The sequence below is a fragment of the Mytilus edulis genome, chromosome 13, assembly GCF_963676685.1.
Source record: "Mytilus edulis chromosome 13, xbMytEdul2.2, whole genome shotgun sequence".
Lineage (NCBI taxonomy): Eukaryota > Metazoa > Mollusca > Bivalvia > Mytilida > Mytilidae > Mytilus > Mytilus edulis.
Genome location: NC_092356.1, coordinates 19,012,259 through 19,028,247, shown reverse-complemented (window position 1 = coordinate 19,028,247; position 15,989 = coordinate 19,012,259). Strand labels below are relative to the sequence as shown.

Here is a 15,989-nt window from a genome sequence, read left to right as displayed (position 1 = left end):
CTCCAAAACTGTGTCGCAGATTTCCAAAAACATCAATAGAACAAATGTTATACCCAATTGAATTTTGTGTTCTCTTATGAATTGATGTTGCAAACTTCATTGAAGATTTATGGGAGAATGAAATACAATAGGAAAAATCTGAGACACAGTTTTGGAGGTCAAACTGTGTTGTGCAAGAATCTATAAAATATTTTGGGATGCTATGAATAACAAAGAAGCTAAATTCAGTCAAGTATGGACATCAAAATATAGCAACTAATTACATAACAATTAATTATGTTATAATTATGTCATAATGAAATTATCACAATTTGAAAGATTAATCATTCTTCTTTCTTTTGGTACCTCATTTATAAAATTTAAAGAAGGGTGAGTGGAATTACAGCAGTTTAAAGATGTCTGATTGGGGATGAAAAATCTTTGTATTGTGCTACCTTATATGCAGCCACCGAGTCAAACGAAATTCGACAAAAGAACGGCTTTGATTTAACCAAGAACTGACACACTTCTTTGCTTCTGTCAAGTTTCGGGAAGATCAGAGAATAAGAAATAGGATCACTATACATAAGAGATAAAACAGTTGTTCAAAAATGTAACGTTGGACATCTGTTTTTTTTTCACATAGCTGTGTTGTTTTAATCCTCAAATATACTAGATATTACTAAGCATATGACCAAGAGCTATAAGAACATAAAGGAAAACATATACTGAATTAGCTTTTATAGTGGTTAGTGTTTGTTAACATTTTATTTTGTTTTGCGGAGGAAATTTCGAAGATTCTGTTTTAAATCATAGGGGTTGTAGGAACAGCGTGTGTGACGTTAGAACATAAATTGATAAAAAGACCTAGCTAAAAAAAGTTAAAGATATAAGAATAATAAGATGTGGTATTATTGCCAATAAAACAACGCCCCGTTTTAGACCAGCTGACAAAAAAGTTACCAAGTGTAGGTCTTATTACGGTTTTCAATATTAACCAAACCCATACTACATATATATAGTAAGCTATAAAAGGCCTTGACATGAAAAATGGGAAACAGTTCAAAGGCCCCATTTATAACAAAACAATTTACGACAAATCTTTTTATTTTACATGATATTTAGATTAGGTCTTTATGCATGGGTATAATGTTTTCTTTTTCTTTTCTTTTTTTTATTGTGGGCGGGGGATGGGGGGGGGGGGGCTTTTTTCCATTTTCTGCTGATGGACCTAGGACCTAAAGTTAAAAATAAACTTGTTCTGTAACTGAAGTTAGTTCACCGGCATTCTGTTTAGTACAATAATTCTTACTTATACAAGTAGGGAAACTTATAGACGAAGCGTTGATATAAATTTCAGCCACTTATTTTCTATTTTCACATGCTAAATAAATGTTGTAAAAGTAATTGAATTGTAATAAGAAACTTCTTCCTTATTACTTTGGTTCCTCATTAGAAGATGAAAGTATTGGAGATGCAATCTACGACAAGTGGTGATTATTTTTCAAAATTGACGGAAAGGAGGAAGAAGAGTCAAATAATTTCTGGTTTGACGTACATGTCGTAAATATTTTTCACTAAGTCTCATCGATATTGATTCAATAGTGACAATGATCACAATATTATTAAAGGATTATAATTCAGGGATTAAAGAAAAGTATAACTTGAATATAACAGTCGTTATCAAATATACATATTTAAATTTGAAAATACATGTATAATACCCTTTACTTTGCCTAATGATGACTTCCAATACTGTAAAAACTAAAATCACAAAAAATACTGAACTCCGAGGAAAATTTAAAAAGGAAAGTCCCCAATCAATTGGCAAAATCAAAGGTTCAAACACATCAAACGAATGGATAACAACTGTCATATTCCTGAATTGGTACAGGCATTTTTCTTATGTAGAAAATGGTGGATTGAACCTGGTTTTATAGCTGGCTAAACCTCTCACTTGTACGACAGTCGCATCACAGTACTGTTTATGTTTTACTGTAGTAAATACATCAATTAACATATGCCTTAAGTAAACAAAATATTTTAACAAGCTAAATATTAATTAAAAGAAGCATATAAGACATGTCTTATCGGGGCCTATTATAGCTGAATATGCGGTATGGGCTTTGCTCATTGTTGAAGGCCGTACGGTGACCTATAGTTGTTAATGTGTGTGTCATTTTGGTCTTTTGTGGATAGTTGTCTCATTGGCAATCATACCACATCTTTTTTTTATATATTGACCATAAACACAATATTATATTTTTTTTCCATTGTAATCAGAATATAATCAAAAAGTAATCAGGCTTACAAGGTGTTTTAAAAAGTAACTGATTAAATTAAATTCAATTCAATCGGATATTTAGCTAATTAATGATTTCAATGATTTCTTGGAAATTGTAATCAATCACAGTTGATTAATAATTACAATTACCCAAAGAATAGTCCAGGGTATATGCGAAAGATAGTTCTTCCGATATTTTTTTTTTATAAGTTTTTGTTTGTCAGACAGTTAATAGACAAAAATCATCGGCGAATACTTTTAAACAAACTTACGCTCGTGAGTAAAGAAATAAAGCCAATATAAACTGTCGTGAATGTATCAAACTGTAATCTCTCTTAAATGCATTTATTAACAAAACATCTTAAGAAATCATGAGGACAAAATAGGCGCTTAGTTGTACAGAGAGAATAATCATGAAAGAAGAGTGTTTTTTTTTTTTGTGTTTTTTTTTATTATTTACATGTCTTTTATTTCAAATAAAGCATTCTGATAGACTTGAGAAATACAATGGTTTTGGTAAGAAAGAGATGTATTTGCCCATTTTGTTTAATTCACGAACGAAGCCATATATAATTAAAAACCAATTGTTCAGAGAACAATTGAAGGTCTTTCCATCAAAACAATGTATTTTGATATGAAAAGTTGTGAAACTAAGTTTAAAATGTCATTTCAATCGTCAAATGATAGCTCCTAGTAAGCTGATTCCAAAAATATATTGTTTCCATACATTTTTTTTAAATAAGGGAGATAATTTGTTACTTCCGGTTTGAAAAATGTTACTTCCGATTATATTTGAATATTTACTTGACACTGATTCCAAAAATATCTGGTTCTATTTACTTTTATATTAATAAAGTACAAAAAAATAGCTATTTCCGGTTTACAAAAGGTCACTTCCGGTTGTTTTTTACAAGGTTAAATGGTTTGATACCTTTTTCTAAAAGTTGTATATCTTTATCATGTATACATATAGAATAAAAGCAAAGGTCAAAATCTAGAACGTCAAATTAAGCTATGACCTTGAGATCAATTTCAAGGTCATAAACCAAGGACCTCAAATCAAAAGACCATAGGTCTTTATTATATTTAGTTAATGAGTTATATCACCAAACGCGTATTTTTAAATACAAGAGGGGAGAAAACTCCCTTTTACATTCAACGTACGCTTGCAATCAAAATTTACATCTTACGACATGTCGCAACTAACAATTTAGTAAAAATAATTTGTTGATATCTTATACAGTCTTTGGATATAAGTGAAAATAAGCCAAATTCAAATATTAGAATATGACCTTGACCTTTGACCTTGACCTAATTTTCATTTTTTGGGACCAAGGACCTCAAATCAAAAGATCCTAGGTCTCTATCACTTATGATTTATTAGATAGAAATTCATATCACTTATATCAGATGCATAAGGGGAAATAACTCTCATATGGAGCGGTCATATCGCTTCGGTCAAAATAGGACAAATCATGCGAAGGATATAACGAGCAATTTTGTAAAATAAATTTGTCATAATCTTTTACGGTTGCGAAAGAGATGCGCTAACAAGGAAAACAGTGTTTGGGGAGATAACTCCTACAAAGAAAAGTATTCGTTTACGCAGGGTAAATTTCAAAAGCGCATAAACTGTTCGATATCATATACCAAATATCTAAGCGACATATTGCGAAACAAATGTTTATCGCAAGAACAAAATTAGGCGGAAGAAAAAAAAATAATCAGAAGAAAAACAATAGGTCTTTCCACAGAAAAGTGGAAAGACCTAATAATATAGTGTTTTCGGTAAATTTGAAAATTATTAGATAATTTTTACCAAGACTATAGATAAAACTAGAAATATAAAAGATTAGAGAAAATCTGTGTGCAGAGTAAAGTAAATGTAGCTTTTGCTGAAAATATAGGTTATTACAGTAATAAGCATGCAGTTAATAACTTTAATTGTTTTGACTAAACCAAAAAGATTCTACTTTCTACAGAGAGACATTTGTTTAAATAATGCTATAATAGTTATCAAAGGTACCAGGATTATAATTTAGTACGCCAGACGCGCGTTTCGTCTACATAAGACTCATCAGTGACGCTCATATCAAAATATTTATAAAGCCAAACAATAAGATTATCATGATTATTATATATATTGTATTTACTTGATATTTTCTTTGCTCAAATAAACAAGTTGATTTGTTTCGACAATACCTGTGTTTATAAATCGTAAAACCTGAAATTAAAAAGAATACCAAACTCCAACTCATGTTCTATTTGTTATTCTCGTGATGTTTTGTCTGATGCTTGGTCCGTTTCTGTGTGTGTTACGTTTCGGTGTTATGTCGTTGTTCTCCTCTTATATTTAATGCGTTTCCCTCGGTTTTAGTTTGTTACCCCGATTTTGTTTTTTGTCCCTGGATTTATGAGTTTTGAACAGCGGTATACTACTGTTGCCTTTATTTATATTGGTAGCATGAAGTTTGACGTTTATTCGTGGTTTACATTAACCAGATTGATCATCTAATGATAAATAGCACATGGAGAAGATCATTATTAGATGTGAAAGTTAAGAGAGGAGCCGATGTAGGATCTGACCACCAACTGATAACAGCTCTCATCCAACTGAAACTCAGGGCAACTGAAAAGAAAGTTCCACCAAGGAAACGTTTTGATATTGATAGACTGTAGGATATCAATGTTAAAAGAGAATTTGCCATAAAGTTACAGAACAGATACCAGGTATTGGAAAACTCAGTAAGAGATGAAAATGAAACATTAGATGAGAATTGGAATGAGATATCAGATATATACACTAAATGTAGCGAGGAATGTATAGGCTATAAGCAAAAGACAAAGACAAAAGATTGGATCACACCGGAAACATGGAACAAGATTAATATCAGAAGGCAGGCAAAAAAGAAAGTGAATGATACCAAATCACCAAGATTGAAAGACAAATACCAACAAGAATATAGTGACATACATCGCAATGTCAAAACCCTGGTTAGAGCTGATAAGAGAAAAATATATGGATAATTTAGCAGATCAAACAGAAGAAGCGGCTAATAAAAGAGAGCAAGGCAACCTCTACAAAATTACCAAAACTATCTGTGGAAAAGGCAAGTCTTCACCTAACATCCTAGTGAAAGACAAACAGGGAAATTTACTAACATCAGAAAAGGAACAAGAAAAAAGATGGGTAGAACACTTCAGTGAAATTTTGAACAGACCATCTCCAAAAGAACTACCTACTATTCCAGAGCCTAGCTTTGAACTGGAAATAAGTATTGAACCACCCACCATATCTGAAATTGTAGCAGTAATCAAAACTCTAAAGAACGGAAAAGCTCCTGGTTCAGATAATCTGAATGCAGAACTGTTCAAAACTGATCCCATCTTAGCAGCCAATACCCTACAACCAAATTTCCGTAAGATCTGGAAAGAACTTATAGTACCAACAGAATGGGATAAAGGTATTATCATCCGAATACCTAAAAAGGATGCATTAAATGATTGCAATAACTGGCGTGGAATCACCCTTATATCTATTCCTAGCAAGATCATGGCCAAAATTATTATAAACAGAATATCTGAAGCAATCGACAGTTTACTCAGAAAGGAACAGGCAGGATTTCGCAAGGGAAAAGGCTGCGTTGACCAGATTTTCATTCTGAGAAATATCATTGAACAATGCACAGAATGGCAGCGGCAACTCTACATCAATTTCATCGACTTCGAAAAAGCATTTGATAGCATTCATAGGGAAACCCTTTGGAAAATCATACAGCTTTATGGCATCCCACAACACCTGATCAATCTAATCAAGGCCTTTTATGAAAACTTTAAAGGTACAGTTGGAAGTGAACAACTTTATTTCCTAATTAAAACTGGAGTAAGGCAAGGATGTGTAATGTCATCTACACTATTTATAATAGCCATTGACTGGGTGATGCGACAAACAACTGCAGATATCCCAAGAGGCATAAGATGGGGAACTTTCACCATTCTTGAAGATTTGGACTGTGCTGAAGACATTGGCATGCTATCGCACACTCACCAACATATCCAGGAAAAGTCCAGTCGAATAGAAAAGTATGCAGGACAGATAGGTCTCAAAATAAACACTAAGAAAACTGAAGTAATGAGTCTAAACACTAACAACCCAGCACCAATTATAATAAACGGGACATCATTACCACAGACCGATACCTTCACTTACCTAGGAAGTACTGTAAGATCAGATGGTGGAGCCAACACTGACATCAAACAAAGACTTCAAAAGCTAGAGCTGCATTTAATACCCTACAGCCCGTATGGAAATCAGGTCAATACACCATCCGAACAAAGCCAAAACTATATAACAGTTGTATACTACCTATCCTGTTGTATGGTTCTGATAGTTGGCGAATGACAGAGGCAGACCAACAAAAGCTCTCTACATTCCATACCAAGAGTCTGAGGAGAATCCTAAGGATATTTTGGCCACAAAAAATCACCAACCAGAACCTCCTCATTAAATGCAAACAGGAAGATATCAGCATACTCATTAGCAGGAGAAGATGGAGATGGATTGGCCATATTTTACGTAAGAGCCCTGTAGAACTTACAAAAACAGCAATGTTCTGGACCCCAGAGGGAAAGAGACGCAGAGGACGACCTAAAATAACATGGCGGCGCACAGTTGAGTCTGAGATGGCAAATTTCCAACATACTTGGGGGAGCTTGAAGAAGATGGCACAAAACAGACAGATGTGGAGAAACTTCGTTGCAGTCCCACACGCCAATGGGCGGCGTAATGGGCAGTAAGTAAGTAAGTAACATTAACCCACAATATAGTAAAAGATACTTTTAACTTTTACTCTGAGCTATTTGTTTCTTTTACAAAATGAATAAGTAATTCGTTTATCCCTTGTAGTGTCTGATAAATCGCAATTGTTAAATGGTGATAATACGTTCACTTTAATATGCATAACGTTAAACAAATGAAAATAGTTTAACTTCTGCATAAACATTCATTTAAACTCAAAATAAGTGTGTTTCCGATTACAAGCACATGAAGTATTCAATTCAAGTGTTTCAATGATATGACCACCTTACGTTATGTACATCATGTTCAATAATCTTGTAGAAATTTGAAATTAACTATATTTATTTTCCAATTCAAGAGGATAGTGAAGAGTCTTGTTAATGAAACGTTTGGAAAACCTCATGCGATTTCTTTTCTATTTATATTAAAAATAAATTTACTTTCAAACTTACAAATATATTTATAATATTTTTTTTTCTATTTTAATTCAAACCTTACAAATATGTTATGCAATATTTTTATATGCATATTAGAGTAAATATGTAAATAACTTTCACACATATATGAATCAATTTTCTACATATTTTAAAACAAAAATGATTTATTTGCAGTATTTGTATATATTCTTATTGGTGTTTTAGCTACCTTGATTGGTTGGTAGGCTCTCACGAAATGTGAAGGTGATCAAATGCGTTTGTAAATTTATAGGAGATATGCGATTTCATAAACAACAAATAGGGAAAATCATTGTTGAATACTTTAAACAAACATTATGAACGTTATTAGATAAATAAAGCGAATATATATATAGCCCAGGTAGTCGTGTGGTCTAGCGGGACGGCTGCAGTGCAGGCGATTTGGTGTCACGATATCACAGTAGCATGGGTTCGAATCCCGGCGAGGGAAGAACAAAAAATTTGCGAAAGCAAATTTACAGATCTAACATTGTTGGGTTGATGTTTAGACGAGTTATATATATATATATATATATATATATATATAACTCAAATTGAAATCTCTCTTAAATAAATATATATAATTTAACAAAATATTTTATGAAATCAAGGGAAATTGGCGCTTAGTTGGTCAAAAAGAATAATCGTGAAAGACGAGTGTTTATTTAATTTTTATTTTTTTTATTTTTACCAAGTCACTTTTTTAATTTAAACATTCTGATAAAATTATGAATGCTTATGGTAAGGTAGAGGTTTATGTGTCCATTTTTTACGTTCACGAACAAGGGCCTTATAAAATTATGATGATAGAGTGTTTTCGGTAAACTTGAAAATAATCAATAGAATCAAAATATAGATCTCTGATTTCGTTATACTACATATGAGCATAACGAAATCAGAGATCTACATTTTAATTAGATTGGAAAATAACAAGATATTTTTTACGAAGACTACAGAAAAAACTAAAAATATGAATGAGTATGATAAAATGTGTGTGTTAATTATATATAGTTAGAGGAGCTATTGATGCATGTAAGTATAGGTTATAAGAACAGGAATGGGCATGCAGTTGACATCTATTATCGTTTTGACTAAACCAGAAAGATTCAATTCTACAGAGACGCCAACAGTGTATATTGAATATATTGTATTTAGTTGACATTTCTTTGCAGAACTAAAAAGTTGAATTGTTTTCAAATTGACAATATCTGTGTATTTATATATTAAGTTGTAAACATGAAATTGAAGAGTAAAAATACAAAACTTCAACGTTTATTGGTTGCATGAAGTTTGACGTTTATTCGTGGTTCACATTACCACACAATATAGTAAAAGATACTTTTACATTGAGTAGTTTTCTTCTATTACAAACTGAAATAGTTATTTTTTCATTCCCTTAAGTGTCTGAGAAATTAAATAATTGTAGGGTAATATGGTCATCTTAATATGTTGTACGTTTTAAAAAAATAGTATTTAAACTTCCGCATATACATGCATTAAATCTCAACATAAGTATGTTTACGATTACAAGTACATGAGTATCAATTAATTCAAGTGTTTCAATAATATGATCCCCTTACGTTATGCACATCGTATGCAATAATATTGATGAAATTTGAAGTTAATTATATTTTTTTCCAATTCAAGAGGAAACTGAAGGGTCTTGTAAGTTAAACGTTTGGTGAACCTTATACTGTCCATATAAAGTAGGCTGAGCTAACCTAATCCTACATGATATATGCAGCATTTAAATTTTACCGTGCTAGGAAAACATTATTTCATTTTCGTTCATCATGCCAACATTATAATTTTCGTCTGTGCTATTTTCATCTGAAAAGTTTTCATTTTTATTTACGTTTCAAAGAATACATTTTTTTTTAATTTTGTTATATTGGATTTTTTTTTTAAATTCTATATACGTGAAATATTTCATGAAATGAAATGTGGTTTGTAGTGATATTGTCTTTCCTATCATATGTATGCAATGGAAGTTTGGTTGATCAAAGTACTCAAAGCTCTGTGAATGCTGATCTAAATGGGACAGACATCACAAAGATCAACATAGAAGTTGAGATTATGAAAGGAAATTTCCATGCTTTACTTCTAAGAGTGATAAATAACGAACATGAACTCACTTCTCTGAAAGGTCAAACACAACAGATAGAACATGAACTGGAAAACACTAAGAGGACATTTTCATGTGAAATTGAAGGTTTGCGAGATGTCACCATACAGTTCGAACAAGAACTAAACGAAACAATAAATGCTTTGAATACAATTAATGACACAATACAAGATCTAAGTCATAGGGTCAGTGTGATAGATGACAAATACTCACCTTTAGAGATACCGGGAAGTTATGGTAATGAGTCAGGTGTGTATATTTTTTTTTATCTAATAGGAAAATAAATCATTATTTATTTTATATTTGTAAACACTATAATCTAATAAATTAGAGCTAAATATTTATATGCTAAAGGAGAAATTATTTTTTTTTTCGAATTTCTAAACGAATAACAATTAACAACTTGCCAGTTTTAATAACTGACACATGTGACAATCCAACAAATAATAAAATTACAAAAAGGAATTGCCAAAACAATTAGGGTAGGAATCCTGTTGTCTTTAGTTGTCTGTGTTGTGTTTAGTGTAATACTGTTTGTTGTTTTTATAGCCATGACATTGTCAGTTTATTTTTGACTTTAAGGTGGTACCCAACACTTTCACTAAAATTAATTTGGCTCGTTTAATTTTCTTAAAATTTTGACAAATTATTTACTTTGACCCTTTGACAAAAATATAAAAATTTCAAAAAATTTGAACCAACCGTTTAATCAGAAAAATTACACTGGTTATATAGCAGTTTGACAAACACTAACTTTGATCATTGAGAAACTTGATATTCCCTCATGAACACAACGTCATTAAAACGTTCTGCTGATTTTACAAATTTATCTCCCTGTAGTGTTAGTTACCACCTTAAGTTTTGATTTTTCTAGTTTGAATGTCCCTCTTGAAGTTTTCGCTCGTCTTTTATCGTTGTAACACTCAACATCATGACAGTTGTTACAAATTCAACTTTATTTTGAATTAGAATAAAACAATCAGATATATTTTGTATTTTTCTAGGTTATGTTTCAGATCAACTAATTCTGTGCAAAAAAAAAAATACATTTCGACGATGGCTAATCTGGCTGTAAAATTAAACACAATTATTTTTTTTACTTCTATATACATGCAGGTCTGACAGGAGATAAACGAGAATGCCCTTTGAATTGGACTAGAAGTGTCGACTATGGTGCATGTTATTTCTTTAGTGATGAAATAATGTCTTGGAACGATGCACAGGTAATTATGGAAACATTTATTATCATATCGTATTCATATGTTATAAGATCTTTACATCTAAGAGAAGGAGACCTATATCCGTTCTTTTGTCTGACATAGTGACAACTCTACGAACGAGCAATCGAAGGTGGTACACAGCTGAAAACACATATTAGTTTCATAATTTGATAATATCAGCACAACAATGTTAAATCTGCAAATTTGCGAAAGCAAATTTGTGTTCTTCCCCCACCCTAATTCAAACTGATGCTATTGAGATATCGAGACAACACACCTTGCGCTGTGTCCAGCGCTTATATTCACTCCTACATTGAATACCCTATTCAACTGAATGATTGTTTCATAAAACGTTTCCATTCTTAGGATGAGCAGCCATTTACGTTAGAATCTTTCACTGTTATAGAATGTCGTACACTTAAGCTTTAAATGTTCTAAACTTTAGTATCATTATGAAGAAAAAAAAACTAAACTTCAATTTTACAGACTAATTGTTTGATATTATAATGAATGTCCTCTCTGTGTTGTGAGTACCGCTTGAAGTTATATGACCTTGCTCTGTTGAAAAAAGTCAGCATCGAAAGCTCTACCGCTTGCGTAAACATTGATCCCCATTTTTGTGTTTAGAATTTTAATATTGTATAACTTATATTCTTATTGTAGAATTTCCACTTTTTTCTTAGCCAGATGGTTCATACTTTTCAAAATCTAAGCATGCATAGCAAGGTTAAAAGTAAAAGGCAAAATACTATATGAAAGTTTTTATTCCAAGTTAATAAGTAAACCATACGCACCTCTCGTCTTCATAAGACATAACAGTGTTGGTCAAATCAAAACAGTTGAAATTCAAAGCCAATAAAGAAATTGAAGAGCATTATAAACGAAGGTTATAAAAAGCTTTTGGCTTAAAGTAAGCCTCATAAATCTCATGTCAATTTGAAGTGACCGGGATGCCTCCATCCTACATATACCTGAAACTCTTTCAATACTTACGCAATTATAATTGAGATTGTCTGATATTTGTCATGACAAATATAAAGATTATGTCATGTCCATGAGAATCAATATATTTTTGCATACAATAAAATATGTTATTACATGACTAAAATATTTCTGTTTTCTCATTGGCTAAAAGCATAGGAAATCCTCATTGATAAAAAGATATGTTCAACGCGCAAAAATTCCAAGAGGATAATAAGACAGTTGGAACAGCGTCCGTGTATCTGAATATAGATATTCCATGACAACGTCAATAACATAGGTTCAGGACGTCAAGTAAATTCCCGGTTTTTATAATGTTTTTTTCTTGTTTTTGGTGTGTTTTACTCATTTCTTCTTTTTTTCTTTGTATTTGATTTTAGCTTACTTTATTGAATATTTGATCTTAGCAACTGCAAAAGCATATTAGATATTTAATAACATAGCAGGGAGCAGTTTTCTTGAGCAAATACCAGAAAATTGGAGAGAGATAAAGAGTCATATAATAAAACAATTGTTAACTTTTGATTTCAGTTGATACATATAGATTATAACATGGTATTTTTCATATCAGAGCCCTTATCAGCCCTAGGTCATGATATGAGCCCGAGAGCCGACAGGCTCGAGGAATGATTTTGACCATGGGCTGATAAAAGGGTCTGATATGAAAAATGACATGTTATGTTCTTTTTATCATATACTTACACAGAAGACATACAGACAAAAATGATTTTTAAACTTTGAAAAAAAATGATTTTGTTGTAATATTTGTTTTGCATTTTTAAATGATATAATTTGCTGATTCATAATATTTTCTTTTTATTCAATTTTGTTATGTTTTACAAGAGAAAAAAACCGTACAATTGAGGTATTTTTTCCAAAATTTGTCGAGTGACGTCGAAATGTCAAGCGATAACGTTACAGCAAAGCATGCGATAATAACCGGAAGCAGTTGATATGAAACGGAAGCAGTTGATAGCAAAAGTCATATCACACGGCTGAGGCAATTCTTCAAATTTATTGAATAAATATTATGAACAAATAAGTTTTATCATTGGGTACAATTATGCCATTATTTTCTATAAGTATAATTTAAAATGATTTATCAATGACAGAGATATGTCATTCAAACTCGGCCGTTGGCCTAGTTGAATATCATATATACCTAGGGATTGCTTAATCATTGTATCAATTGAAATCAAAAGTCAATAATTGTATATTATCATTTCTTAAGCATGTTAAAAAAAGTATCAACATTAACATGTAAGTTATCTGTGTTTTGAAGGCGCAATGCAGTAAACAGAATGGGTCGCTTGCAGATATCTATTCTGAAAAAGAAGACAGGTGGGTGGCTGACTACTGTAACCAAACAGAAGGTTTGCATTTTATTAAGCTCTCTTTGCCCAATATGAGGGCATTTGTAACCGAGTACAATATACGTTGCAAATATAACTTGGGCAAGGGTATCATATTATTCAGTTTACTGTTAACAGTTCACAATTGAATTGTAAGACAGGTGAAATAAATGATTGCAAATGATTCTCTTCTATAGTTCTTGAATTCGAAAATTGAATAATTTTTATAAAGATCTAATAAACTCCTTTACTCAAATAGCATATCCGAAAATAAATTAAAAACAAATGGCATGGCAGTTTTGTTTTTGTTCTATAGAGGTTGAATATATGTACATATGATAATTAAAATTAATTTTGCCAATACATATTGGAGAACAATACGTTTCCATTTGCAAGTTTGTTTGCTGAAATATCAATCAGCCAAATTTAACAAATATGATTTTACCAAAAGGTTCATCATTGTTGATAACATAATTTGAAAAGGAGTAGGTCCGGTAAGACCCCTTTTTGGCCCCAAAATATAGCAGTTTTACAAAATTGTTAAAATGTAAACTTTTATTAATAAATTGAACAGTAGAATGCTTCTGTTACATAAATATGGGCTGTTTTGGCAATACAATGCACATATATCGGGTACAAGCACCATTAAGTCATGCTAAATCACTGAAATCTTCACAGTTCTAGCATTTTAGTTAAATTTTAGACGGTTTTTGTGTAAAACGAAAGTGGCCGCATTCGTGTTCATCCTTATTAATAAAATGTAAGTTGTATTTTAGGATAATAAATAACATATATAAAGGTTGAGGATGAACACGGATGCGGCCACTTTCATTTTTGACAAAAACCATCTGAAAAGTGGCATTTTTTGGCATATTTGGTAGATTTTTCATATTTGAGCTTGAATCGGATCGTTTTTAATGACAAAATCAGTTAAAATCTTTCACATAAACTAACTGAATCAAATAAAATAGACACTTAAGTGTTAAAAAAGTGGTCAAAATCTTTCGTCAGATGAACCTGAAATTTGAGGCCAAAATCGGTCCTTACCGGACCTACTCCTTTATTGTTTGAATCAGAATACTTCTTTAAACATTATAAAAATAAGATGTGGCATATATCCAAATAAGACAACTCTCCATCATATTTGAACGTGTAGATGATAATAAAGCTATGTCGTGTCGTCACAAAAAGTACGAAAAAAAGATATCTCTTAAACCCTCGATTTTATTTGTTGAAGGTGAAGAACGCCTACAGAATTGGAACACACGTGTTGGTTTGTTTACTTATTTCTAAGCGGGATTCGAATGTTTAAGGCTTATAATAAACAGATGGGAACAATTTTAATTTCCGTTTGCATTAATCATTATTAAACGTTCTGTCATTCCAAAAATGATGAAAATATAATAAAAGACACATAAACAAACCAACACGAGCTTTCCTGTAAGAGTTATCTTTTCTTTGTGTTCGTGTCGTAACTACAAGATTCAACATGGAAAAGCAAAACATGGAAAAGAATGTATACAAATGGAAATGATTAAATATTAGTGCCAAGGACTTGAATATTTAAACATAAATAGGTACTTCATACAGATTGAAAATTCCGCCCCTGGATTGAATACCTTATAACAATATTTTTGAATATCGTCTTTTAATGTAGAACGAATGACATTTAGAATATGTCGAACATTATAAATATATTGAGCATATAGAAAAAGTTTTCAAACCATACAAGAGGGAAATTCAAACTCGTACATCGAAAAACAACTGACAACGCCATGGTTAAATATAACAAAGACAGACAAACTATAATACACAATTATAAAGACTCTTCTTTTCGAATAAATAAGATTTGGAGAAATAAATCAGCTCTCCTTGCTATAGGTCTGCCATTGAAAGTTATTAAAGAAAGAGCCTAACTCTTTTTGGTTGCAGGAAACGGTATCTGGATTGGTGGGAAACGTGACCATGGCGTATTCAAATGGTTTACTTCCAATGGAAAAACCAAAGATATGAATTACACACAATGGATAACAGATCTAGAAAATGTTGTGACAGTATATCCAAATTATATATGTGTTACGATCATATTTTTGCCTCAATATGAATGGTTTTCCTATGATTGTGATATAGCTTTAAACTTTATCTGCAAAACTTATATGTGACATCACTAACGACATTTTTGTTGACAACTTGATTGCAAAAATATCTGAAACGATAAATTATTAATAATAATAAGGAGGGGTAACAAATGGAATGACACAGAAAATAGGAATTACAAAGCATATAAATTTTTACCGAAATTTCCGTGTATTTTATTATCATATTTTTTGTAACAAACCGATTACTCAATGCATAAGTTTGATCCATGATGGTGTATATTATTCCATGTAAGGACAATATTCAAGGGATAACGTTTTGTATCGTGAAATATTTTATTTTTCCTGAATAGGACAAACACTTTTGTCTACGTTTTTGGTTTCAAAAATACGATAACCCACTGGTATCAATTTAAGAATCAATATTTAGACTGTTCGCCAGACTCAGTTGAAATGTAAGAATAGGTGTACCCAAATAGTTACAACTTCGCGATCTATGTTTTTAACAGCAACCACAAAAAAAGACAATTTTTCTTTTTGTTGCTGTTAAAAACATAGATCGCAAAGTTGTAACTATTTGTGTACACCTATTCTTCAATAAGTATGGACGTTTTCTTTTCGCGGTGTCGATAATTATGCCCCATGAACATGGGTGGGACTGGTATGCTCGAAACCTGAACTTAAGGGGGCAGGACATTT

General features: G+C 31.6%; 2 protein-coding genes across 3 annotated transcripts; both read left to right on the top strand.

Moving 5' to 3' along the window:
• The first annotated feature begins 6,661 nt into the window (after positions 1–6,661).
• LOC139500146 (uncharacterized) lies at positions 6,662–7,060 on the top strand. Its single transcript, XM_071288885.1, has one exon. The coding sequence runs from the start codon at positions 6,662–6,664 to the stop codon at positions 7,058–7,060; it is 399 nt and encodes a 132-aa protein (XP_071144986.1).
• A 2,141-nt stretch (positions 7,061–9,201) lies between these two features.
• LOC139502053 (C-type lectin domain family 10 member A-like) lies at positions 9,202–15,560 on the top strand. 2 transcript variants are annotated; one of them, XM_071291373.1, is made up of 4 exons: positions 9,202–9,890; positions 10,758–10,864; positions 13,125–13,215; positions 15,127–15,560. In XM_071291373.1, exons 1-4 carry the CDS (start codon positions 9,458–9,460, stop codon positions 15,354–15,356), a joined length of 861 nt encoding a protein of 286 aa, XP_071147474.1. In that variant the 5' UTR covers positions 9,202–9,457; the 3' UTR covers positions 15,357–15,560. The 2 variants fall into 2 exon arrangements, with proteins under 2 accessions (XP_071147474.1, XP_071147475.1); XM_071291374.1 differs by having other exon boundaries at positions 9,205–9,890; positions 13,125–13,183; positions 15,127–15,310.
• Positions 15,561–15,989: the final 429 nt, after the last annotated feature.

Coding starts and splice junctions, on each gene's coding strand:
- LOC139500146 (XM_071288885.1), top strand. CDS start 6,662: ATGACAGAGGCAGACCAACAAAAGCTCTCTACATTCCATACCAAGAGT.
- LOC139502053 (XM_071291373.1), top strand. CDS start 9,458: ATGTGGTTTGTAGTGATATTGTCTTTCCTATCATATGTATGCAATGGA. Junction 9,891..10,757: donor AAGTTATGGTAATGAGTCAG/GTGTGTATATTT, acceptor ATATACATGCAG/GTCTGACAGGAGATAAACGA. Junction 13,216..15,126: donor CTACTGTAACCAAACAGAAG/GTTTGCATTTTA, acceptor TTTTGGTTGCAG/GAAACGGTATCTGGATTGGT.